The 27,857-nt window shown below is 40.1% G+C and overlaps 1 protein-coding gene and 1 pseudogene across 4 annotated transcripts in view; one reads left to right on the top strand and one right to left on the bottom strand.

The window, feature by feature from the left end:
• SDHAF2 (succinate dehydrogenase complex assembly factor 2) overlaps positions 1-27,857 on the top strand; it is a 50,715-nt gene extending 22,858 nt beyond the window's left edge. For all 4 annotated transcript variants that reach the window (XM_077116032.1, XM_077116034.1, XM_077116031.1 and 1 more), the window contains one exon: positions 27,537-27,857. In XM_077116032.1, coding sequence (XP_076972147.1) covers positions 27,537-27,667 — 131 coding nt within the window. In that variant the 3' untranslated portion in view covers positions 27,668-27,857. The remainder of the gene's footprint in view (positions 1-27,536) is intronic.
• Positions 6,543-7,535, bottom strand: LOC143646308 (splicing factor 3A subunit 2 pseudogene; annotated as a pseudogene).

The raw sequence follows: 27,857 nt of genomic DNA, 5'->3' as shown, positions 1-27,857 counted from the left end.
TTTTTAAAGAGAGAGGGAGGAAGGGAAGGAAAGACAGAGAGAAGGAAGGAAGGAAGGAAGAAAGGGAAACATCTTTAAACATTTTCTTGTTTTATTGTATTTTGTTTGCTTGTTTGTTTTTTACATGGGCTGGGGCCGGGAATCGAACCGAGGTCCTCCGGCATGGCAGGCAAGCACTTTGCCCGCTGAGCCACCGCGGCCCGCCCCCCAACCCATTTCTTATATATTGCATTCTAGCAGCTTTAACAAACTGGAACATTCATACAATGAAATATTATTCCACTATACAAGCAGTGAAGTACTGATCCACGCTACAACATGGATGAACCTTGTTTCATTTGTACAAAATAACTAGACAGTGCCAATTCATAGGGACAGGAAGTAGATTACTGGTCACCTGGCTTGGGGATGGGAGCACAGGGAGTGGGCGTTAGTGCTTAATGGGCACAAGGGTTTCAGTTTTGGGTAATGGGAAAGTTATGGTAATACATGCTGGTGATGGTAGCACAATATTGTGAAAATAATTAACAACACTGAATTGGATACATAAGGGGTTTAAGTAGAAAATTTTGTTATAATAAGCTACCATGCTAAATTAAAAAAAAAAAAAAAAAAAAAGGCAAAGGTCTTCTAGAAAAAAATAAGAAGGGCCAGCATGTGATTACATAAGCTGTAATCAAATAATTCCAGCTCTTCCCCCTCCTAGGCTAATGGTAGGATGGCACTTCCCTGGTCCCTTGATGCTAGGTGTGGTTGGAAATGGCATGCCACTTCTCAACAGAGGATGAGGAGCCTGGAAATGAGTTGCCGTAATGTCTTCGTTCTGTTGTGATGCCATTTGGAGTGGTCCTTGAGAGACTTCAGTGAGCAGAGGCCCCTGCAGACCTGTGGTGACGTCTAGTATGGGCAAGAGATAAACTTTTGTTGTTTTAGGCTTCTGACATTTTTAGAGTGGTTAGTACTGCATCATGACCTAGTTTATCGTGATTGATGCAAAGGGTTTCAGATGTTAATGTTACGGAAAAAGAATTGAAGTGAAAAAATCAAAACAAGAGAAAGGGTAAAATTTATAATAAGAATTTTCAGGAACCATTATTATTTGGGTATGACAATAAAGGTATAAAGCAGAACTATTAGAAATAAAAAATCAACAGGTCAAAAAAGCTTTTTAAAAATACCATCTTTTTATACTGACTAATGGAATATAATAGCGTTCAGGTATAGACCCTCTCATCAATGGACAATTGGCCTTTGATAAGGCAGCCAAGCCAACTCACCTGGGACAGAACAGTCTCTTCAGTAAATGGTGCCTAAAGAACTGGATATCCACATGCAAAAGAATGAAAGAGGATTCATACCTGACACCCTATGCAAAAATTAACTCAGAATAGATCAAAGACCTAAACATTATATCTAAGACCATAAAACTGTCAGAAGAAAATGTAGGGAAATATCTTATAAATCTTAACAACAGGAAGTGGTTTCCTGGACCTTATACCCAAAGCACAAGCATGGAAGGAAGGAAGGAAGGAAGGAGGGAGAGAGGGAGGTAAGGAAGGAAGGAAGGAAGGAGGGAGGGAGGGAAGGAGGGAGAGAGGGAGGGAAGGAAGGAAGGAAGGAGGAAGGGAGGAAGGGGGGGAGGGAGAACTAAAAATTAAACACTTTTGTGCATCAATGAACTTCGTCAAGAAAGTAAAAAGTCAGCTTACACAATTGGAGACAATATTTGGAAACGATATATCAGATGAAGGTCTAGTATCCAGAATATATAAAGAGACTGTTCAACTCAACAACAGAAAGATAGACAACCCGATTATGAAATGGGCAAAAGACTTGAACAGACACTTCTCAGAAAAGGAAATACAAATGGCCAAAAGGCACATGAAAAGATGCTCAACTTCCCTGGGGGAAGTGTAAATCAAAACCACATGAAATATCATCTCACACCCACCTGAATGGTCATTATCAATAAAACAGAAAACAAAAAGTGCTGGGGAGGATGTAGAGAAAGAGGCACACTTATCCACTGTTGGTGGGAATGTCAAATGGGACAACTGTGGAAGGCAGTTTGGTGGGTCCTCAGGAAGCTAAGTATAGAATTTCCATATGATCCGGCAATACCATTGCTAGGTATCTATTCAGAGGACATGAGGGCAAAGACACAAATGGACGTTTGTACACCAGTCTTTATAGCAGCATTATTAACAATTGCAAAGAGATGGAAACAGCCCAAATGTCCATCAACAGACAGGTGACTAAACAAGCTGTGGTATATATATATATATATATATATATATATATATATATATACGATGGAATATTATGCAGCTGTAAGCAGAATAAAGTTATGAAGTATGTAACAACATGGGTGGACCTTAAGAACATTATGCCGAGTGAGATTAGCCAGAAACAAAAGGACTAATACTGTATGGTCTCACTGATATGAACTAACATTAATGAATGAACTTGCAGAATTTCAGTTAAGAACAGAGGTCATCAGGAGATAGAAATAGGGTAGATACTGGGTAGTTGGAACTGAAGGGATACAGATTGTGCAACGGGACTGATTGTAAAAATTCAGAAATGAGTAGGGCAATACTACCTAGCTGAAATACAATAATGTTAGAACACTGAATGAAACAATGTGAGAATGATACAGGGGGCACAAATGAAATCAGAAGGAAAGATATACAATAAAGATTGAGATGGTGTAATCTAGGAATGCCTAGAGTGTATAATGATAGTGACTAAATGCACAAATTTAAAAATGTTTTGCAGGAGGAAGAACAAAGGAATGTCAATAATGTAGGGTGTTGAAAATAGATAGTAATTAATATTTTAAAACTTTATGTGTGAGACTAAAGCAAAAAATGTTTGGTACAAAATTTATATTTCGGCCAGTGCATTTCCTAATATAACTTATGTGGACAGCTTAATTGAACACCGTAAGTACATGGAACCCTGAGTAGGGCATGAGATTTTGTAGGTTTGTCCATAGTGATGCGTCAGTAAATCCCAGAAGGATTTGAACAGTGAACAAAAAAATATTTGCAAAGTCCCCTTGGGGGAATGGTGAGAAAGGGGGGAAATTCAGCTTCCCCATTTGGAGAATTCCTGATATTCTCACAAGCTGTGGGAACAACCAAAGCAATAGGCTGAGTCCCCAATCTTTGGGTTTGTTCATATGAAACTTAACCCCTCAAAGGATAGGCTACTTAAAATTAGGCCTAAGAGTCACCCCCTGAAAGAACTTTTGTTGCTCAGATGTGGCCTCTCTCTCTCTCAAGCCATCATGACAAGCAAACTCACTGCCCTCCCCCCTCTACATGGGACATCACTCCCAGGGATGTGTTCCTTCCTGTCAACATGGGACAGAAACCCTAGAATGAGCAGGGACTCAGCACCAAGGATTGAGAAAACCTTCTTGACCAAAAGGGGGAAGAGTGAAATGAGACAAAATAAAGTGTCAGTGGCTGAGAGATGCCAAACAGAGTTGAGAGGTTATCCTGGAGGTTATTCTTACACATTGAATAGATACCACCTTTTTAGTTAAGGCGTAACAGAGAGGCTGGAGGGAACTGCCTGAAAATGTATGTGTTCCAGTAGCCATGTTTCTTGAAGATGATTGTATAACGATACAGCTTTCGCAGTGTGACTGTGTGATTGTGAAAAACTTGTGTCTGATGCTCCTTTTATCTACCTTATGGACAGATGAGTAAAACATATGGATTAAAAATAAATAATAAGAGGAACAAATGTTAAAATAAATTTAGTAGATTGAAATGCTAGTGATCAATGAAAGGGAGGGGTAAGGGGTATGGTATGTATGAATTTTTTTCTGTTTTCTTTTTATTTCTTTTTCTGAATTGATGCAAATGTTCTAAGAAATTATCGTGATAATGAATATACAACTATGTGATTAAAAAAAGTACCATCTCTTTAGCTTACTCTGTGTTCTTTGTTCCATCTGTTCTATTTTCCTCTGTCTCTGTGGGTTGTTTTTTTTTTTACAACATATAAACATGAACATTCTTACCATATGATCATTCCATTCTTGGTATATAAACAGTAACTCACAATATCATCCCGTAGTTGTATCACCACATCACCTAATCCAAGTTCCATGCCATCTGAATTCAGAGCCATCCAAGAGTGACGCAGTGGCCGGGAGTATCAAGAAGTCAAAGAACTGGTCAAGGATGACAAAGGCTGAAATGTGTCCTTGGTATTTGGCAATTAAGAACCTTGTCTTGAAAGTCTGATGATGTGTGAGGGAGGCGAAAAGAATGGCCTCGGTAAATGCGCATTCTAGAAAATGATCATAATAGTGAATATACCACTATGTGATGATATTGTGAGCCAATGATTGTACACCCTACACGGAATGTTTCTGTGTTAAGAATGTTCATGTTTATATGTTGCTTTGGTTTGATAATACAAAATAGATTTTTTTGAAAAAAGCTTTGCTGTTAAGGGAGGGAATAAGATAGGGTAGGTATTGGGGAAGAGCACTGAGAAATTAGAGAGCCTACTTTTTTGGGGGGTGGGGAGGGGTGCATAGTCTGGAAATCGAACCCTGGTCTCCCTCTTGGAAGGCAGGCATTCTAACCACTCAACTACCCATGCATCTTTTTTTTGTTCATTTTTAAACAGTTTTATTCACCTATCATACAATCCAACCTAAGTGTGTAGACATGCCTTCACCACCATAAACTATATGAAGATACTTCCTTTTCTTCCACAAAGAATCCATACCCCTCCCCCATGTCCTCCTCCCCCCTGCCTGTTGACATTTAGTTTTGGCATAAGGACTTTGATACATTCAGTGGAAGCATATTACAATGTTACTGTTGACTATAGCCCTAGCTTGCATTGGTTGTACTTTTCCGTATACCATCTGTTTTCAGCATCCTGCAATATTGACATTCATTTGTTCCTCTTGCAGAGAGTTTTTTATTTGTACATTTAATCACCATCATTGTCCACTTTAGGCATACCTCAATTATACCATCTCAGTCTTCATCCTTTATCTTTCCTTTGGGTTTCATGTGTGCCCCCTGCCCTTCTTCCTCAAGCGTATGCATATTCAGCTGCATTCAGTGTACTTATATTATTGTACTACAATCAGGTAGTATTGTGCTATCTACTTCTGAGTTTTTATATAATCACTCCTGTGGCACAATGTTTATTCGTTCAGCACCAATTACCCAATCTGTACACTATTTCTATCTTCTGATAGCCTGTGTTCTTAACTTCAGTTCTCAAAGTTCACTCATTAATGTCAGTTTATATTAGGGAGACTATACAGTATTTGTCCTTTTGTTTCTGGCTAATTTCACTCAGCATAATATCTTCAAGGTTCATCCACATTGTTATGTGCTTCATGACTTTTTTCTGTCTTACAGCTGTGTAATATTCCATCATATGTATGTACCACAGCTTGTTTAGCCACTCATCCGTTGACGGAAATTTGGGCTGTTTCCATCTCTTGGCACTCGTAAATAATGCTACTATAAACATTGGTGTGCAAATGTCCATTTGTGTCCTTGCCGACAGGTTCTCTGATATATACCTAGTAATGGGATTGCTGGGTCATATGGCAATTCAAACTACTTTCCAGACCAGTTGTACCAGTCCCTCAGCTTTTGTTTGTCTGGGAATGTCTTGATTCCTCCCCCATTTGCTGGATACAGAATTCTTGGTGGGATATTTTTGCTTTCAGCACTTCAAATATGTCATCCCACTGCTATCTTACCTCCATGGTTTCAAATGCAAAATTGGTACCTAATCTTATTGAGTCTCCCTTTTATGAGACATGTTGCTTCTTTCTTGTGGCTTTTAGAATTCATTATATTTGGCATTCAACAGTTTGATTATAACATGGTGCGATGTGCATCTATTTGGATTTATACTTTTTGGAGTTTGTTGCGTATCTTGGATGTGTAGCTTTCTTTCACTAAATTTGGGAAGTTTTCAGCCATTATTTCTTTGACTATTTTCTGCCCCTTTCTCTTTTTTTTCTCTCCTTTTGGGGTCTCGCAGTGTGTATGTTGGAACACTTGGTGGCGACCTACAGGTTTCTCAGGCTCTTCATTTTTCTTTCTGCTTCTTAGACTGTGTGATTTCAGTTGTCTTATCTTTCAGTTCACTGATTCTTTCTTCTGCCAGCTCCAATCTGCTGTTGAAGCCCTCTAGGGAATTTTTAATTTCTTTAAAAATTTTAAATTTAAAATTTTAAAAAGTTACTTTTGTCCTCAGCTTTGTTTGGTTCCTTTTCATAATTTCCATCTCTCTATTGATATTCTCTTTGAATTTGTTTATTGTTTTCTTGATTTTCCTTAGTTTTCTTTCTTTCTTTCTTTTTTTAACAGAGGACATTTTGATAAGCTCTGGGGACACAGCACAAATCCCCCCCCCCCCCCACAAAAGCATGAGATGTCTCTCTGTGGGGAAAGGTCCCCAGCCTTGTTGGGGGAGGGAGCTGCTCTTCAGTTGGTAGGAGGTGGAGGCACGGTTGTCAGAGGGGAGGGGAGCCCTCAGCATCAGAGGTGAGAGTGCTGGGGGGAGTTTGTGGGGTAAACACCAGAAGGCTAGGGGTGGACACCAGGAGCTGGAGGATGGACCCCAGGAGTTGCTAGATGGATGCTGGAGGCTGCTAGGTGGATCCCTGGTTCTCGAGGATGGATCCCGGGAGGCTGATGGTGAATTGCAGCTGGTGGGTGACCCCCTGGGCCTTGGAGGTGAACTCCAGCAGATGGGGGAGGGTGGACCCCAGAGATCAGTAGATGAACCACTCGTGCTGGGGAATGGACCCCAGGTACTGGAGGGTGGACAGCTGAGACTGGGGAGGTGGACCACTGAAGGCGGGGGTTGGGCCCCAGGAGCTGGTGAGGACAGCTGGGGTGGTCCAGGGGGCCCTGAAGGTGCCAGCCCAGTGGCATGGAGGCCAGAGGCTGGCCTCCTGGTGGGGATGGGGACAGAGACTTGTGGGGGCCGCTTCAGCCTTGGAGGCCTGGCCGGGAGGCTGAGGGGAGCTGGCAGCTTCTCTATCTTAAAGTGCAACTGGAGGAAGAACTGCTTGGTTTCCCTGTTCCAGTGAGTCCAAAACTTGCCTTCGGCCTTATCATTCTCTCTGCTTGGCAGAGAGATGAACGCGATGGTCCCATAGGGCTCGGAGACCATCAGCAGATGCGCCAGCGCCTGTCTGGGGCCTCAATCCTCTCCTCATAGGTGGACGTGAAGCCGTGGTGAGGCACGATACCCTCGGTGATCTCTGGCTGATGGATGGGCTGTGGACCCCTGCTTTCCTTGGCGGCTCACTGAGCCAAGTTGGTCTGGTGTGTTTTCCCTTGAATATGTGCAGAGTAACTCCCCTCGTTGTGCAGCGTCAGGCAGAGCTTGCACTCATAAGAGCCCAGGTGGTTTTTCATAAAATCTGGGTCCTTGTCGATGGACATCGATGGCCTCCAGAGCTGGCTGCTGGAGGCAGCGCCCCCACACCCAGTCTTGCCCCCGGGTGGATGCTGGAAGTCCATGGTTAGGGTCTTGGTCTTTTAACCGCTGGGGTGAGAAACCCTTGTCCAAGGCCATGCAGCCATCGCCGGTTCCTGTCGCCACCACGACCTCCGAGTTCCTAGTTTTTGTCCGTGTTTTCTTTGGCTCTTGGAGCATGTTTAGGACCAATTTTAAAAACTCTTTGTCTGGAATGTCCAGGTCTGGTCCTCTTCTTTGATGGTTTCTAATGCTTTAATCTCCTTTGCTGGGCATTCACTTCCTGTTTGCTCAAAAGTTTTCTAATCTTTTGTTAAAACCTGGACATATTTAATGTGTTATCCCTGTGGCATCTGTTTCTTAAGCTTGTCTCCAGCTAGCATTATGACAGAGGTTTCTTAGAATGCCAGGGACTAACAAAAAAAAAAAGAAAAGAAAACAAATTTCCCAGTCTTTGCAGATTGATCTGTGCAATCTATATGGATTAACTGCATGGATTAACTCTAATTGGATAAACTTTTTGAGTTTATCCATGTAGAATTTAGAGAATAGCTGTAGGCTAAAAGCTTAGGGACCTCCCTGGCACTTTTTGCATGTGTGTCTTGTCTTGGGCATGCATGTTTAGCCCTAGGAATTCCCTGATTGGTACAGACAGGAATGGCCCCTCTTCCCTAGGAAACAGTTTCCTTAGGGTTCTGAGCATTACGCTGTAAGCCCTACAGCCAGCCATCCTTTGCCCCAGATAGCATGACTCGGCTGCTGTACCACAGTGTTCTAAAGGAGAGCCATGTGCCACCTTCACAAGGGCAAGTTCTGAGACAGTGAATCTTTCAGGCATCCACCAGACAGACTGAGCCACATGTACATGCTCCCAGTATGAGCACAAGGGTTACTCTGATCCTTCTGGAACTGGCACCAGTTCTGGGAATACTGGCTGACTCCCTGCTGAACTACTAAGGGGTGGTTGAGGGGCCAACCAGGGTTCCATGAGATCCTACCACAATTTTTTTAAAACATTTTTTATTGTGAAATATAGCATATATACAAACAGAAGAAAGAAAAAGCAATACTTTTCAAGGTATACTTCACTAAGTAGCTACAGAATAGATTTCAAACTTTATTATGGGTTACCATTTCGCTATTTCAGATTTTCCTTCCAGCTGCTCCAAAACACTGGAGGCTAGAAGGAATCAATACAGTGATTCAGCAGTCATACTCATTTGTTAAATCCTCCTTTCTCTGTTATACCTTCTCTTTCTGCTTTGATCCTTCTCCCAATCTATAGGAATTTCACACTAAAGGAGAGGGGGATGTAATAATTTGATAATCTTGGTGCGGCTTGTCCCTCTGGGTTTCAGGATTTATCTGGCCTAAAAGCCTTCTGGAAATTATAGGCTCCAGGAATGCAAACTTAGTGCATGAAACTTTTATAGATTTCAGTTCAAGCCCTAGGTATTCTTAAGAGTTAACAGGGGTGATGTTGGTTGAGGTTTAGTAAACCATGGCAATTAGCACTAACTAATTGAAGTTTGCCTAAGAGTAGCCTCTTGATCCTATTTGCTCTCTCTTAGCCACTGATGCCTTATTTTATTACACTTCCTTCCCCCTCTTGGTCAGGAAGGTGTTGTCGATCCTACAGTGCCAGGGTCAAACTCACCCTGGGAGTCGCACCCCACTTTGTCAGGGAGATTTTTCACCCCTGGATGTCACGTCCCACATGAGGAGGAAGTAATGATTTTCCTTGTAGAATTGGGCTTAGAGAGAGAGCAGCCACATCTGAGCAACAAAAGAGGTTTCCTAGAAGCAACTCTTCGGCCTCATTATAAGTAGGCTTAGCTTCTGAAATAAGTTTCGTAAGGGCAAGCCTAAAAATCAAGGGTCTGGCTTCTTTTCTTGGGAGTATCCAGTGGTTGGGAGGGTACCTGGGTTTCCCAGATGGGAAAGTTTAATAGTTTGATTTTTTTTTTTTCCTTCAGACCCTCAAGGAACTCTGCCAATACTTTTTTTTTTTTAAATTTCCAAGTACATTTTAACAAGTAGTTACGCAACAGATTTTTAAGTTTGGTATGGGTTACAGTTCCACAATTTTTCATTTCTTCTTCTAGCTGCTCCGAGACATTGGAGACCAAGAGAAATTTCAGTATATTGATTCAGCAGTCATATTTGTCTGTTAAATCCTGTCTTGTCTGTTAACTCTGCCTTCTCTTTTTTTGTGTGTACAAGAATAACAGATATATATTAAAAGTGATAAATGTCAAAAGTGCATTGCAACAATTAGTTGTAGAGTAGATTACAGAGTTTGGTATGGGTTACAATTCCACAATTTTAGGTTTTTATTTCTAGCTGCTCGAAGGTACTGGAGACTAAAAGAAATATCAATATACTGATTCAGGATTTATGCTAATTTGTTGGACCCAACCTTCTCTGTATAACTCCACCATCACCTTAGATCTTTCTCTCACTCTGAGAGGTATTCTAAAGAGTGAGAGAAACTTTTTCTAACTTTTTCATGTTGGAAGGGGCTGTCAATAATGTGGGATAGAGGATGGAAATAGTTGATGTTCTGGAAAGGCTGGCTTTTTTGCATTCCAGGACTTACCTGGTCCAGGGACTCATCTAGAGGTTGTAGCTTTCTGGAAAGTTACCCTATTGCATGGAACCTTTAGGGACTCTTATATAATGCCCTAGGTATTCTTTAGGATTAGCAGAAATGGTTTTGTTTGGGGTTTGGCAAGTTATGATAGTAGCAATCTCTAACTGAAGCTTGTGTAAGAGTGACTCCAGAGTAGCCTCTTGACTCTATTTGAACTCTCTCAGCCACTGATACCTTATTTGTTTTACCAGTACTTTTTAGAATTTATTTATCTATTTTAATTTTAATTTTTGGGGTGCATGGTCCAGGAATCAAACCTGGGCCTCCTGCATGGAAGGTGGGCATTCTACCACTGAACCACCCATGCACCCTACCAATATTTTTAAATTATCAACCCACCATAGTCTGAGATATTTCCTGGTATTATATTAAAGCTATACAGAATTACAAGGCCTCATTCCCGTCTGGACTCTAGGCATTTGGGTTGTTTAAATCATCTATCCAGACAGGTTGGTTTAGATTGTGTGTTAAGAAAATTTAAGTTCTAGGTATAATAAATCCCTCTGCCTTTGGTCTCATGCAGCAGGTGATGGTTTGGAGTGCATACTCGGTCATCTTTTATCCTGTGTTCTGATTTTCCTTCATCCCAGCCAGATCGGCTTTGATTTTATCTTTAATTGAGGCCTGATCTCTTTTCTTGGTTACTTTAACTGTTATTGTATGTAGTTATGCTAACTTTCGGGGCTGCAGCACTCCATTTCTAGGCCTGAGGTGTCACAGAGTTACTCAGAGTTCCAGGGAAATACCAGCTGGTACACACAGTTCAGTGGCTCAGAGACTAGGAATACACGTAGCCCCTCAGCCGGAGTGTGGCTGTGGTGAGGCTCCAGTTTTCTTGTGAGTATTTTCTGAAAGAGACCACATCATATTTGTTCTTTTGTTTCTAGCTTATTTTATATAATACGCTGTCCCCAAGGTTTGTTCATTTTGTTGTGTGCCTCTCGATGTCCTTTTTGTAGCCACACCATATTCTGTTATATAAATCTGTTACAGTCCACCATTCTGCTTCGCAGTCACTGTACCCTTCACGTCCTTCCATCTATTGCACATCATGGGTAATGTCCAAAATAAGTAAACCGTGCCTCACAGTAGCCGCATTTGGTTGTACAATCAGCAGCACTCTCAATTTTAGACAATTTTCATTGGTCTGTAGCGACAAAGAACCAACAAACACAGCGTCACCAAATATCAAATCAAAACTACCCCTTATCACTTGTCCGTCCCTCATTCCCACCCCGTTAGCTGCTCCTGGTAGTGCTGTGATACTGTTGATGTCTTCCTGTTAAGTATTGGCTATGGCGTGCGTTTTTAGTTTTCCCCCTATACCCTTCTACTATTGACTCTTTGTCCAATATCAAACCTTTGAAATAGTTACTGTAAGAACTTGTTTGTAATTGTATATTTAATCAGTGAGATACATGGTACTATACATCCCCTTTCAAACATGTTCACTTTCAATATGGCAATATTACTTATTAATAATTAGTAGCCATCACTTCTATCTGTTCCCTTGCATTTAAGTTCAACCTCATTGGGTAGCCTTTCTCCCATCTCTAGCTTTTGTGTACCTCTAGGTCTGCTGTATTCTGCAGTGTAACCTCTGAGATTTCCTTTACCCAGAGTCATAATAGCAAAATCATACAGTATCTGTCCTTTTGTGTCTGACTGACTTCACTCAGCATTACATCCTCAAGGTTCATCCACATTGTCATGTGCTTTGGGACCTCATTTCATCTTACTGCTGCATAGTATTTCACTGTATGTATATACCACTTTTTTTTTTTTTAGCTTTTTAAACTTTTATTTTACAATAGTTTCAGACTTATTGGATAGTTGTAAAAATAGTACAAAATTCATACAGAGAACTCCAGTATACTCCCTACTCAGATAATTCGGATGCACCATTAACATTTTGCCCATTTGCCCTTCTTTTTCATTTGCTAAAGCTGCAGAAATGCAATATATTAGAAATGGAATGACTTTTATAAAGGGAATTTACTAAGTTGCAAGTTTACAGTTCTAAGGCCATGAAAGTGTCCAAATTAAGGCACCAATAAGAGGTTACCTTCACTCAAGAAAGGCTGATGCCATCCAGACCACCTCTGTCGGCTGGGAAGGCACCTGGTGTTCTCTGCTAGCTTCTTTAATGACTTCCCCTGGGCATTTTCTTTCATCTCCAAAGGTCCTGGCTGTACCACATTTTTTTTTATCCACTTGTCTGTTGATGGACACTTGGATTGTTTCTATCTTTTGGCAATTATGAATAGTGGCGCTGTGAATATCAGTGTGCAGATGTCTGTGCATGTCACTGCTTTGAGCTCTTTTAGGTATATACCAAGTATTGGTATTGCCAGGTCATAGGGCAACTCAGTATTTAGTTTTCTGAGGGATTGCCAAACTGTTTTCCAGATGGCTGTACCATTATATATTCCCACCAACAGTGAATATGTGTTCCAGTTTCTCTGTGTTCTCTCCAATATTTTTAATCTTCTGTTTGTTTAATTGTGGCCATTCTTATAGGTATTAGTTGGTATCTCATTGTTGTCTTGATTTGCATTTCCCTATAGCTAAGGAAAATAAACATCTCTTCATGTGCTTTTTAGCCATTTGTATTTATTTGTTCTTCAGAAGAATGTCTTCATATCCTCTGCCTATTTTATAATTGGGTTGTTTGTTGTTTTGTTTTTGAGCTGTATAATTTCTTTATGTACACAGGATATCTAGCCTTTATCCAATAAGTGGTTTCCAAATATTTTCTCCCATTGAGCTTGCCACCTCTTCACCTTTTTGACAAAGTCCTTTGAGGCACTGAAACTCTTGATCTTAAGGAGTTCCCATTTGTTTTATTTTCTCTTTCATTGCTCGTGCTTTAAGTGTAAAGTTTAAGAAGCTATCTCCTATTACTAGATCTTGAAGATGTTTCCCTGCACTTTATTCTAGAAGTTTTATGGTACTGGCTCTTAAACATTGAGGTCTTTAACATATTTTGCATTAATTTTTGTATACGATGTAAGGTAGGGCTCCTCTTTCATTCATTTTGGTGATTGTTATCCAATTCTCCCATGCCCATTTAATGAAAAGACTATTCTGTACAAGTTCAGTGGATTTGGGGGCCTTATTGAAGATCAGTTGTGCATACATTTAGTGGTTTATCCCCATGCTCTATTTTATTCTGTTTGTCAATACTTCTGTCTTTGTGCAAGTACTATGCAGTAGTTTTGTTTTTTTTTTATTGAGTTATCTTCATACACAATACAGTCCATCCAAAGTATACAATCATTGGCTCACAATATTGTCATATAGTTGTGTATTCATCATCATGATCATTTTCAGAACTTTTGCATCACTCTAGAAAAAGAAATAAAAAGACAAAAGAAAAAACTCGTAGATCCCTTACCCTTTACTCCACCCTCTCACTGACCACTAATATTTCAGTCTACCCAATTTTTCCCTTTATCCCCCCCCCCATTCTTATTTATTTTTTGTCCTTATTTTTTTACTCATCTGTCCATACCCTGGATAAAGGGAGCGCTGTACACAAGGTTAATACCTTGCTGTTTTGACCACTGATGCTTTATAGTAAGCTTTAAAGTCAGTAAGTGTTAGCCCTCCCACTTCGCTCATCTTTTTAAGGTTATCTTTAGCTATTCAGGGTCTCTTTCTCTTCCAAATAAATTGAATCACTAGCTTTTCAAAGTCTTCAAGGTAGGTTGTTGAGACTTTGGTTGGCATTGCATAGAACCTGTAGATCAAATTGGATAGAATTGGTATCTTAACTATATTCAACCTTCCTATTCATGAACATGGAATGTCTTTCCACCTATTTAGGTCATTTTTTATTTCTTTTAGCAATGTTTTGTAGATTTCTGTGTACAAGTCCTTGACATCCCTCGTTAGGCTTATCCCTAGATACCTGATTCTTTTGGTCACTTTTTTTTTTTTTTTTTTGGCATTTCAAACTGAATTTATTTTAACATTTGTTCCCCCTATTATTTATTTTTATTCCATATGTTCTACTCTTCTGTTGACAAGGTAGATAAAAGGAGCATCAGAAACAAGGTTTTCACAATCATACAGTCACATTGTGAAAGCCATGTCATTATACAATCATCATCAAGAAACATGGCTACTGGAACACAGCTCTACATTTTCAGGCAGTTCCCTCCAGCCTCTCCGTTACATCTTGGATAACAAGGTGATATCTATTTAATGCGTAAGAATAACCTCCAGGATAACCTCTCGACTCTGTTTGGAATCTCACAGCCACTGACACTTTGTCTCATTTCACTCTTCCCCCTTTTGGTCGAGAAGGTTTTCTCAATCTCTTGATGCTGGGTCTTAGCTCATTCTAGAGTTTTTCTCAGTCCCTTGATGCTGACTCTCAGCTCATTCTAGGATTTCAGTCCCACGTTGCCAGGAAGGTCCACACCCCTGGGAGTCATATCCCATGTAGACAGGGGGAGAGTGGTGAGTTTGCTTGTTGTATTGACTGGAGACAGGCCACATCTGAGCAACAAAAGAGGTTCTCTTGAGGGTGACTCTTAGGCCTAATTTTAAGTATGGTCACTATTTTTGAATAGAATTTTTTCCTTGTTTCCTCAGGTCATTACTTGTGTATAGAAACATTACTGATTTTTGTACATTAATCTTGTATCCCACCACTTTGCTCAGTTCGTTCATTAGCTCAACTAGCTCTGTTGTAGATTCCTCAGGATTTTCTGGGTGTAGGGATCATGTCATCTGTAAATAATGTAAGTTTTACTTCTTTCCTATTTGGATGCCTTTTATGTCTTTCTCCTGTCTAATTGCTCCTGCTAGGACTTCTGGTATGGTGTTGAATAGTAGTGATGACAATGGGCGTCCTTGTCTCGTTCCTGATTGGGGAATGCTTTCAGTCTCTCACTGTTAAGTATGCTGCTGGCTATGAGTTTTTCATATATGCCCTTTATGATATTGAGGAAGTTTCCTTCAATTCCTCCCTTTTGTAGTGTTTTTGTCAAGAAAGGATGATGAATTTTTTTTTTTTAACATGGGCAGGCGCCAGGAATCGAACCCGGGTCCTCGGGCATGGCAGGCAAGCATTCTTACCTGCTGAGCCACCGTGGCCTGCCCGATGCTGAATTTTGTTGAAGGCGTTTTCAGCATCAGTTGATATGATCATGTGATTTTTCCCTTTTGATTTGTTAATGTGCTATATTACACTGATTGTTTTTGTTGTTGTTGAACCACCCTTGTATTCCTAGTGTAATCCCCTCTTTTATTTATTTATTTTTTACTTAAATTTTAAATTTAAAAAATATATATAACAACAAACACAAACATTCTTAACATGTGATCATTCCGTTCTTTATATATAATCAGTAATTTTCAATATTATCACATAGTTGAATATTCATCGTCATGATCATTTCTTAGAACATTTGCATCAGTTCAGAAAAAGAAATAAAAAAACACCAGAAAAAAATTCATATATACCAGACCCCTTACCCCTCTCTTTCATTGATCATTGGCATTTCAATCTACTAAATTTATTTTAACATTTGTTCCCCTATTATTTATTTTTATGCCGTATGTTTTACTCGTCTGTTGAGGTAGATAAAAGGAGCATCAGACACAAGGTTTTCACAATCACACAGTCACACTGTGAAAGCTATATCATTATACTGTCATCTTTAAGAAACATGGCTACTGGAATACAGTTCCACATTTTCAGGCAGTTCCCTCTAGCCTCTCCATTACATCTTGACTAACAAGATGATATCTACTTAATACGTAAGAATAACCTCCAGGATAACCTCTCGGCTCTGTTTGAAATCTCTCAGCCATTGACACTTTATTTTGTCTCATTTCACTCTTCCCCCTTTTGGTTGAGAAGGTTTTCTCAATCCCTTGATGCTGAGTCCCAGCTCATTCTAGGATTTCTGTCCCATGTTGCCAGGAAGGTCCACACCCCTGGGAGTCATGTCCCACATAGACAGGGAGAGGGCGGTGAGTTTGCTTGTTGTGTTGGCTGGAGAGAGAGGCCACCTCTGAGCAACAAAAGAGGTTCTCTTGGGGGTGACTCTGAGACCTAATTTGAAGTAGGCTTAGCCTATCCTTTGCAGGGTTAAGTTTCATATGAACAAACCCCAAGATTGGGGGCACAGCCTATTGCTTTAGTTGTCCCCACCGCGTGTGAGAATATCAGGAATTTTCCTCTTGGGGAAGTTGAATTTTCCCCCTTTCTCACCATTCCCCTAAGGGGACTTTGCAAATACTTTTTTACTCACTGTTGAAATCACTCTGGGTTTTACTGGAGCATCACTCTGGACAAACCTACAAAATCTTATGCCCTACTCAAGGTTCTATGTACTTATGGCGTTAACCAAGTTGTCCACATAAGTTATATTATGAAATGTACTAGTCAAGATATAAATTTTGTACCAAATAAACATTTGTTGCTTTAGTCTCACACATAAGTTAAAATTTTAAAATATTAATCACCATCTATTTTCAACACCTTGCATTATTGACATTCGTTTGTTCTTCCTCATACAAAAATATTTTTTAATTTGTACATTTAGTCACTATCATTATACACTCTAGGCATTCCTAGATTATACCATCTCAGTCTTTATCATCTATCTTCCCTCAGAAAATTTCATTTGTGCCCCCAGCCCTCCTCCCTCTATCATTCTCATATTCAACTTCATTCAGTGTTCTAACATTATTGTATTACAGTTAGGTAGTATTGTGCTATCCATTTCTGAATTTTTACAATCAGTCTTGTTGCACAATCTGCTATCCCTTCAGTGCTAATTACCCAGTATCTTACACTATTTCTATCTCCTGATGCTCTCTGTTACCAGTGAAATTCTCCAAGTTTATTCACTAATGTCAGTTCATAGCAGTGAGACCATACAGTATTTGTCCTTTTGTTTCTGGCTAATATCACTCAGCATAATGTCCTTAAGGTCCATCCATGTTGTTACATATTTCATAACTTTATTCTGTCTTACAGCTGTACAATATTCCATCATATGTATATACCACAGCTTATTTAGCCATTTGTTTGTTGACGGACATTTGGTCTGTTTCCATCTCTTCACAGTTGTAAATAATGCTGCTATAAACATTGGTGTGCAAATATCCATTTGTGTCCTTGCCTTCATGTCCTCTGAGTAGATACCTAGCAATGGTATTGCCAGATCATATGGAAATTCTATACTTAGCTTCCTGAGGTCCCACCAAACTGCCTTCCACAGCGGTTGTACCATTTGACATTCCCACCACCAGTGGATAAGTGTGCCTCTTTCTCCACATCCTCTCCAGCACTTGTTGTTTTCTGTTTTATTGATAATGGCCATTCTGGTGGGTGTGAGATAATATCTCATTATGGTTTTGATTTGCATTTCCCTAATAGCCAGGGAAGTTGAGCATCTTTTCATGTGCTTTTTGGCCATTTGTATTTCCTCTTCTGAGAAATGTCTGTTCAGGTCTTTTGCCCATTTCATAATTGGGTTGTCTTTCTTTTTGTTGTTGAGTTGAACAGTCTCTTTATATATTCTGGATATTAGACCTTTATCTGATATATTGTTTCCAAATATTGTCTCCAATTGTATAAGCTGCCTTTTTGCTTTCTTGATGAAGTTCATTGATACACAAAAGTGTTTAATTTTTTAGGAGTTCCCATTTCTTTCTTTCTTCAATGCTCGTGCTTTGGGTATAAGGTCTAGGAAACCACCTCCTATTGTAAGATTTATAAGATATTTCCCTACATTTTCTTCTAACAGTTTTATGATCTTAGATTTAATATTTAGGTCTTTGATCCATTTTGAGTTAATTTTTGTATAGGGGGTGAGATATGTATCCTCTTTCATTCTTTTGCATGTGGATATTCAGTTCTCTAGGCACCATTTATTAAAGAAACTGTTCGGTCCCAGGTGAGTTGGCTTAACTGCCTTATCAAAGATCAGTTGTCCATAGATGAGAGTCTATATCTGAACACTCTATTCAGTTCTGTTGGTCAGTGTATCTGTCTTTATGCCAGTACCAACCATGCTGTTTTGACCACTGTAGCTTCATAGTACACCTTAAAGTCAGGCAGTGTGAGACCTCCGACTTCATTTTTCTTTCTCAGGATTCTTCTAGCTATTTGGGGCATCCTGCCCTTCCAGATAAATTTGGTTATTGGTTTTTCTATTTCTGAAAAGTAAGTTTGGGGGATTTTAATTGGTATTGCATTGACTCTGTAAATCAGTTTAGGTAGAATTGACATCTTAACTATATTTAGTCTTCCAATCCATGAACACGGTATGCCCTTCCATCTATTTAGGTCTTCTGTGATTTCTTTTAGCAATTTCTTGTAGTTTTCTTTGTATAGGTCTTTTGTCTCTTTAGTTAAATTTGTTCCTAAACATTTTATTCATTTGGTTGCAATTGTAAATGGAATTTTTTTCTTGATTTCCCCCTCAGATTGTTCATTCATTACTAGTGTATAGAAACACTTCAGATTTTTGAGTGTTGATCTTGTAACCTGCCACTTTGCTGTACTCATTTATTAGCTCTAGTAGTTTTGCTGTAGATTTTTCAGGGTTTTCGACGTATAGTATCATATCATCTGTAAACAGTGATAGTTTTACTTCTTCCTTTTCAGTTCTGATGCCTTGTACTTCTTCTTTTCTAGTTGTTCTGGCTAGAACTTCCAACACAGTGTTGAATAACAGTGGTTATAGTGGACCTCCTTTTCTTGTTCCTGATCTTAGGGGGAATGTTTTCAGTTTTCCTCCATTAAGAATGGTGTTAGCTGTGGGTCTTCCATATATTCCCTTTATCATGTTGAGGAAGTTCCCTTCTATTCCTATCCTTTGAAGTGTTTTCAACAGGAAAGGATGTTGAATTTTGTCAAATGTCTTTCCTGCATCAATTGAGATGGTCATGTGATTTTTCTGCTTTGATTTGTTGATATGGTGTATTCCATTAATTGATTTTCATATGTTGAACCATCCTTGCATACCTGGGATGAATCCTACTTGGTCATGATGTATAATTCTTTTAATGTGCTACTGGATTCCATTTGCTAGAATTTTGTTGAGGATTTTTACGTCTATGTTCATTAGGGAGATTGGTCTCTAGTTTTCCTTTCTTGTAGCGTCTTTATCTGGTTTTGGTACTGGAGTGATATTAGCTTCATAAAGTGAGTTAGGTAGTGTTCCTTTTTCCCCAGTTTTTTGGAAGAGTTTGAGCAGGATTGGTTTTAGTTCTTTTTGGAATGTTTGATAATGTTCCCCTATGAAGCCATCTTGTCCTGGGCTTTTCTTTGATTTTTTTATGACTGATTGAATCTTTTTACTTATAATTGCTTTGTTGAGATCTTCTGTTTTTTCTTGAGTCAGTATGGGTAGTTCGTGTGTTTCTAAGAATTTGTCCGTTTCATTTAAGTTGTCTAGTTTGTTGGCATATAGTTGTTCATAGTATTGTCTTATGATTTTTTTTATTTCTTCAGGATCCATGGTAACGAACCCCCTCTCATTTCTTATTCTGTTTATTCATATCCTCTCTCTCTTTTTCTCTTTGTCAGTCTAGCTAGAGGTCCATCAATTTTATTGATTTTCTCAAAGAACCAACTTTTGGTTTTGGTGATTCTTTTTATTTTTTTATTTTCCAGTTCATTTATTTCTACCTTAATCTTTGTTATTTATCTTCCTTTATTTGCTTTGGGGTTAGTTTGCAGCTCTTTCTCTAATTTCTCCAGATAATCATCCTTGATTTTTGCTCACTCTTGTTTTTTAGTATAGGCATTTAGGCCAATAAATTTCCCTCTCAGCACTGCCTTTTCTGCATCCTATAAATTTTGATGTATTGAATTCTCATTATCTCGATTTATTTCCAGATTTACAGATTTCTCTAACAATTTCTTCTTTGACCCACTGATTATTTAAAAGTATGTTGTTTAATCTCCATATTTGTGAAAGCTCTAGTTCTTTGGTGATTATTAATTTCTGGCTTCATTCCGTTATGGTAAGAGAAAGTGCTTTGGATAATTTCCATCTTATTAAATTTATAAAGACTTATTTTGTGTCCCAACATAAGGTCTGTCCTGGAGAAGGTTCCGTGTGCACCAGAGAAGAATGCTTATCCTGGTGTTTTGAAGTGTAATGATCTATATATGTCTATTAGGTCTAATTCTTTTATCACATTATTTGGGTTCTCTGTTTCCTTGTTGATCCTCTGTCTGATTGTTCTGTCCATAGTGGACAGTGGTGTATTGAAGTCTCCCACTGTTACTGTTGAAACATCCTTAACTCCCTTCAGTTTTGCCAGTGTTTGCCTCAGATGCTTTGGAGCTTTGTGATTGGGAGCATAAGCATTTATGATTGTTATTTCCTCTTGGTGAATTGTCCCTTTTATTTGTATGTAGTGTCCTTCTTTGACTCTTATGACATCTTTACATTTAAAGTTTGCTTTATCTGATAATTTGTATAGCTACTCTGGCTTTCTTTTGGTTACAGCTTGCTTAGAACATCTTTTTCCACCCTTTCATTTTCAGTCTATTTGTGTCCTTGGGTCTTGTTTTTTGTTTTGTTTTTTTTTAACATAGGCAGTCACCAGGAATCGAACCTGGGTCTCTGGCATGACAGGCGAGAATTCTGCCACTGAGCCACTGTGGCCTGCCCAGTCCTTGGATCTTAGATGCATCTCTTATAAGCATCATATAGATGGATTATATTTTCTAACCCATTCTGCCAATGTGTATCTTTTAATTGGTGAGTTTAGTCTGTTAACATTTAAAGTTATTACTGTAAAAGCAGTTCTTGAATCTACTCTCTCTTTTTATCCTTTAAATTACTGTTCCTGGTATTCTTCAATTCTCTGCCCTCCTCCAGACCTCTGTCTCCTGTCTTTTTTTTTTTTCACGTGACAGAACTCCCTTTAGTTTTTCTTATAGGGCAGGTGTCTTGTTGACTAGTACTCTTAGTCTTTGTTTGTCTTTAAAGATTTTAATCTCTCCCTCAGTTTTGTGTGTTGTATGGTGGGGATCACATTTCATTCTTTTTTCCACGTGACTATCCCATTATTGCAGAACCATTTGTTGATTTCTTTTTCGGGGTTGGGGATGCACGTGGGCCGGGAATTGAACCTGAGTCTCCTGCATGGTAGGCGAGAATTCTACCACTGAATGACTCTTGCACCCCGTCTCCCTCAGTTTTGAAGGACAACTTGGCTGGATAAAGAATTTTTGGCTGGAAGCTTTTCTCATTCAGAATCTTAAATATATCATACCACTGCTTTCTCGCCTCCATGGTGCCTGTTCAGTAGTCCAACTCTTAAATATTTTCCCTTGTATGTAATGGATCACTTTTCTTGTGCTGCTTTTAGAACTTTTGACAGTTTGATTAGTAGGTTATTTGGAGTTTGTTGGGCCTCTTTGATTTGCATATTTATGTCTTTTATAAGGGTTGGTAAGTTTTCTCTGATTGTATCTTCAACTAACTTTCCCAGCCCTTTACTTTTCACTTCTTCTGGAACACCAGTGATTCTTATGTTTGTGCACCTCTTCTTATCCATCATTTCCCTAGGATTTAGTTCCATTTTTTCCATCTTTCTTGCCGTTTGTTCTGTTTCGGTTGTTCTGCCTTCTAGCTCATTTATTCTTCCTTCTGCTACTTCAAATCTGCTATCGTGTGTCTCAAGTATATTTCTGATTTGGTCTACTGGATCTTTCATCTCCGGAGATCTGCTATTTTTCTGTTTAATCTTTTGTATTCTTCTTTATACTTTTTGAGTGTCTTCCTGATAGCCTTTATTTCTTTATAAATATCCTTGAGTAGTTGTTCCGTATTCTGTGGCCCCTCTGGTGTTTTGATTTGGTCGTTCGGCTGGGCCATTTCTACTTGGATCTTCCCATGCTCTATGATTTTCTATTGTGTTCGAGGCATTTGATTATCTTAATAAGGTTATTTTGCAAGTTGGTTTTCTTTACTTGTCTGAAGTTTTTTATTTACTTGGGTTTGTGTTGAAGGTCTTATTTTACACCTGGTTTGTCAGTAATTCCCCACCAAACCAAGGCCCAATCTCGTGTCAGGGGTACAGTTTTACTTGAGGGTCTATTAAAAGCGGGCAGGGGTGCATGGATAGTTCAGTGGCAGATTGCCCACTTGCCACATGGGAAATCCAGGCTCAATTCTCAGCCCATACACCCCCCCCCAAAAAAAATAAATAATAATAAAATTTAATTTAAAAAATATATATCTCAACAGTAGTAGGCCCCCAAATCAGGAGATGCCCCAGGATATATTGAGAATGATCTCACACTGCTGCCCACAGAAGAGAGAAAATTTTAAATTAAAAAAAAAAAATAGTAAAGATTTGAATATAAAATATATGTAAATTAAAATAAGAAATAAGAAAACTATAATAATTTTTAAAAATGGAGAAGCATTTTAAAAAAATTTTTAAAAAGCATAGAGGGAGTTTGAGAGACCACACTGACCACTGCTTCACAGAAGGTGGCTCTCCTGAGGCATGTCCTCCCCTTAGACCCACCCCTCCCCAAGCGCAGCACCTGGGGGAGCAGCTCACCTGCAGCACCTGGCAGGTCTGCTGCTCACCGCACTGAAAAGATGGTTACTTGAGGTGCCCAGCAGAGCACCTACCCACAGCACCTGGAGATGTGGCTCTTCGCGGTGGACAGTCGAACACACCTCCAGGCTCCCCACAGGCACTGCCAGCTGTGAAGCCGCTCAGGGAGTTTTCCCCAGCCAGCAGCTAACCTGGCTGGAGTAGAGAGACGATCAGTTCCCTTGAATCCGCACTTCCCCAAGCGCAGCCATCCACCCCTGGTGAGGGTCATAGCCCATCAGACCCACCCTGCTCTCCCTGCCCCAGTCCCCCCACCCCTCTCCTCCCCAAGAAACACTGAAGACCCTCTTTGATCACTCAGCCCCCCTGGGAGCACGTCTTGTTCATTCTCCCCCCGCCCCTACCCAGTTCCACAGAGCAGGGTTGGATTCAGTCCACCCTGCTCCACTCTCTTCTCGGAAGAGTTTTTTTTAACTTTTTTTATTGTATAATATATACACAAAGCAGAGAAAGAGAAAAGCAGTAGTTTTCAAAGCACTCTTCAACAAGTAGTTACAGGACAGATCCCAAAGTTTGTCATGGGCTACCATACCGTCCTCTCAGATTTTTCCTTCTAGCTGCTCCAGAACATAGGAGGCTAGAAGGAATCCATATTTTTTTATCATCACAATCGACTTTTTTTTCTTTTTTGTGAAAAATAACATACATGCAAAAAAGCAGTAAATTTCAAAGCATAGCACAACAATTATAGTTGTAGAACAGATTTTAGAGTTTGATATGGGTTACAGTTCCACAATTTTAGGTTTTTACGTCTAGCTTCTCTAAGATACTGGAGACTGAAAGAAATCTCAATATAATGATTCAGCATTCGTACTTGTTATACCCTGCCTTCTCTGTATGACTCCACCATCACCTTTGCTCTTTCTATCCCACTCTTAGGGGTATTTGGGTCATACCCATTCTAACTTTTTGTGTTGGCAGGGGCTGTCGATAATATGGGGTAGGGGGATGGAACTAGCTGATGTTCTGGGGAGGCTGGGCCCTCTCGGTTTCAGCACATGTCTAGTCCAGGGACCCATCTGGAGGTTGTAGGTTTCTGGAGAGTTATCCAGGGCATGGAACTTTTGTAGAGGCTTGTATATTGCCCTCAGTTAGATCTTACCATTTTTAAGTAGCTTTTTTCTTTATTCAGTGCTCTCCCTGTTAATTTAACTGTTGTCTGGAGCTTCAAGATGTCACAATATATATCTTTAATTAATTGAAGCCTATTTTCAAGTAATATACTACTCCATGTATAATATAAATAGTTCAAACAGTACACTCCCATTTCTCCCTCCTATTTTTTGTGCTGTCATCATACATTTACTTTTACCTATGCCAAAAATCCATAATTCGTTACTATTGTTTTTTTCTTTGAGCATTCAATTTTCTTTAGAGTAATATAAAATAAGGAAAACAACGTAAAACCTATTTCATATTTATCTTCAGTCTAACCATTGCTGTTGCTCTTTGTCTCTTTGTGCAGATCCCTATTTCTGTCTGGTGCCACATTCCTTCTACCTGAGGCCCTTCCTTTACCCTTTCGTGTAGTGAAGACCTGTTGTTATGATTCTGTCTTTTTTTTTTTTTAATCTGAAAAAGTCTGTTCTTCATTTTTGAAAGACTTACTGGATATGGAATTCTAGGTTCGTCGTTTTTTTTCTCCAGCACTTTAAATGGACACACTTACTTTGCTAGGCTGTTAGTATGGGGATTCAAGTCAGTCTTATCAGAAGTTGAGATAGATTTGGGTTTTGTCGTTGCTTTGGTAATTTTCAGTGTCCTGCCAGCTTCAGATTTGTCCCAGGGTTACCTTATAGATTTTTTTGTTTTATAGGTCTGATGAGAGAGATGTTTTTCTTTGTCCCTTTATGTGTATTATGACTTTTATTTGTTTTCTAGATTTTCTCTTTCTCTCTGATTTTTAGCTGTTTAAATATGATAATGCCTAAGTGTTTGTTATTTGTTCTGGGTTTATATCCTGCTTGGGAGTCTGAGCGTGTTGGATCTGTATTTTTATATCTTTCATTGTTGTTTGGAAAATTCAAATATTTCTTCTGCCTTTTTCTCTTCCTCTTCTTCTGGGATTCTAATTGTGTATAGATAAGACAATTATTATTCCACAGCTTTTAGAGTCTCTTTTTTGTATTTTTCACCTTTTTCTCTTTGTGTCCCATTTTGGGTAATTTATATTTATATCAGTTGACCTATCCTTCAGTTTATGAATTCTTTCCTTTTTGGTGTCAAATCTCATGATTAGCCTTTTGAAGGCATTCTGCATACTTGCTGCTGTATTTTTATTTCTGACCTTTATTTGACTATTTGACTATTTGACTATTATAGTTTCCAGTTCTCTGTGGAATTCCTTATCTGTTCGTACACATTGTCTACTTTTTCTACTAGAGTCTTTACCATATTAGTCATAGGTATTTTATATTCTTTGTCTGATAGTTCCAACATTTGCACCATTCCTGAGTCTGCTTTTCTTGATTGCTTTGTCCCTTCACAGTACATTGGGTTGGTTTTTTTGCATGTATGTGTCTCATAGTTTTTTATTGAATGCCAGACATCATGGGCAAGACAGCAAAGATTGGGTAAGTATCTTTATGCCTAGAAATGTGCATATTTCTTCCACCAGGCTGTTAATGCTGGAGATTTAGTCAGTCTAGTCAAGAAATGAGCTGGGTTTGGATTTTGTTGTTGCTTTGGTTACCTTCAGTGCACCACCAGCTTCAAGTTACTCCAGTGTTACCCTGCGCTTACAGTGGGGCCTGATTTGCCAGTGGGTATTTCTCAGTGTCGCCCTTCTCCCCTCAGCTTTCAGCCTTCCCTGACTTTCTGTGCCTTGGGGAGACTCTCTCTCCATGTTCTTGCCCTCCCCCAGAGGCGAATTGCTGTTGCTTTCCAGTGAGTGCTTGTTAGTCTGGGAGAGGAGGCTGAGAGGGTGTTCTCTGTTGTCCTGGCTCAGTCTCCGTCTTCCATAGGCCCCATGGCCCTGGCCTTTGGGGGTGGGTCTTCTCTGTGATCCTGCCCTTGCCCCAGCAGTAAGAGGGTATAACCTCAGGGTTTTCTGCCCCTCCCACAAGGGTAGAGGCTTTTCTTTTACCCTTTTCCTAACCCAGTTGGATCCTTACCTGTGCCCTGGAGGTGACAGGATTTGCTGACTTGTCCCAGTTGCTGGAGGAAAAGGGTCTGAGCTGGGCTTTATGGTGTGGCTGTTGTTGTTTGCGGCTGCTCCCCTCCTCCTGGCCCGCATCGCTGAGGGAGGCGTTTCCTAGCCTCTTGCTCTGCACCCAGTCTTTGTCATGAGCACACCCCGTAGAGGCTTGTAGGGAAGGACCTGTGAGTGGGTGCCAGGCCCTCTTTGTCTGTGGTACCAGGGCGTTTACACACTCACGCTCGTAGCAGTTCATTAAAACTTCAGCTGAGTTCTTACTCATTTGCATGGTGCCCCGTGTCTCTTCCTCCTGTACCCTGTCACAGGTGAGCAAGTGCTCGCACCAGTTTCTCCTTGGAGGGGCCTCTTTTCCCTTGGACTCCATCCTGTCCTGGTTGCTCTGTGACCCTAGCTCTCTGAAGAGTTCACGAAAACTTGTACTGTCTGTAGTCTGTCTGGCTTTTCCTTATTGTTCCAGTGGGTATCATGCTCTTTCCAACTTCCTCATCCTAGGGGGGAGCCTAGATCTCCTTGATGATATTCCAGTCCTTAAAAATAAAAAGACAGCACCCCACTAGATCTCAGGCCCTGTGCCGTGTGAGGGGGAATATCATTTTGTTTTCAGGAATTCCCTTTCCTAGCTTTGTATTCCACGGCATGTTATCTAAGCTTTGCCAGTGGGAGGCTTTGCTTGGGATTTGAATCTTGTGCCTCAAGAGTGGCAGGGTCAGAGGTGAGCAGTGTACGGCCCGGACTCCCTGTCCCCAGGCCAAAGTTGGCACTCTGGTGTCTTTGCTCTCTGATGCTGCTGTTGCCTGTTCGTTTCTCCAGGCTTCTGTCAATTTGTCAGCCTTTCATATCCTTCCAGTAAATTTCTTTTTTGCCTGTGTCTATAGAATTTCTGTCATTTACAACCAAGGAACTTTGAACTGATAAAGGAGATAGAACTTTTACTTCTGGGGAAATTTATAGACTAGAAGGGGAAACACAATACCTGGAAAACAACTGAAATGTCAAATGCAGAGCAAAATAGTACAGCCAAGATTGTACAGGCCGGGGGAGGATAAACGTGTTTGTAAAGGACCAGATAGTAAATATTTTAGGCTTGTGGACTTGAGCTCTCTGTAGCAGCTATTCCACTTTGCCATTGCAGCACAAAAAGCAGCCGAGATCAATATGCGACTGAACGCACGGCTGTGCTCCACTAAAGCCATCTGTGGATGCAGGCTGCCATAGTTTGTCCACCACGTATAGTTTAATTTTTTTTTTTTTTTTTTTTTTTTTTAGGGAGGAAGGGAAGGAAAGACAGAGAGAAGGAAGGAAGGATGGAAGAAAGGGAAACATCTTTAAACATTTTCTTGTTTTTATTGTATTTTGTTTGTTTGTTACATGGGCTGGGGCCGGGAATCGAACCGAGGTCCTCCGGCATAGCAGGCAAGCACTTTGCCCGCTGAGCCACCGCGGCCCGCCCCACGTATAGTTTAATTTAATCACATATATTTAGAGAAAGAATAGAGAAGGTCTGCGTATCCACCTGTGGTTCTTGGTTAAGGCCAGAGTTTCAAGTTCAAGGTCTGTACACCTGGGCACTAACTAAACGTGACGTAATTCTTTCTGCCCATTCTCCTCTTTCAGAAGCAAAACCAGCCCCGGAAATATTTGAAAATGAAGTACTGGCACTGCTGAGAGACTTTACCAAAAACAAAAACAAAGAGCAGAGACTACGTGCCCCAGATCTCGAATACCTCTTTGAAAAGCCGCATTGAACTGTGTCCCCCAGCCTGCCATGGGCACTTAGCCCAGGACCCCTGACTGCTCGTGATGGGTACCGACCTTGGTTTCCTGCCTCTCCTTAGACCCTCACCCCACCCGGACCATCGGTCCTCCTGCCTCTACAAGTGGACCTACCTCTCTCCCCAGACATGAAATTAAATGTTCACGTGACACGTTCTAAAA

This window comes from Tamandua tetradactyla, chromosome 9, assembly GCF_023851605.1.
Source record: "Tamandua tetradactyla isolate mTamTet1 chromosome 9, mTamTet1.pri, whole genome shotgun sequence".
Taxonomy (NCBI): Eukaryota; Metazoa; Chordata; class Mammalia; order Pilosa; family Myrmecophagidae; genus Tamandua; species Tamandua tetradactyla.
The sequence above is the reverse complement of the archived record's forward strand: the minus strand, read 5'-3'. Positions and strand labels throughout refer to the sequence as shown.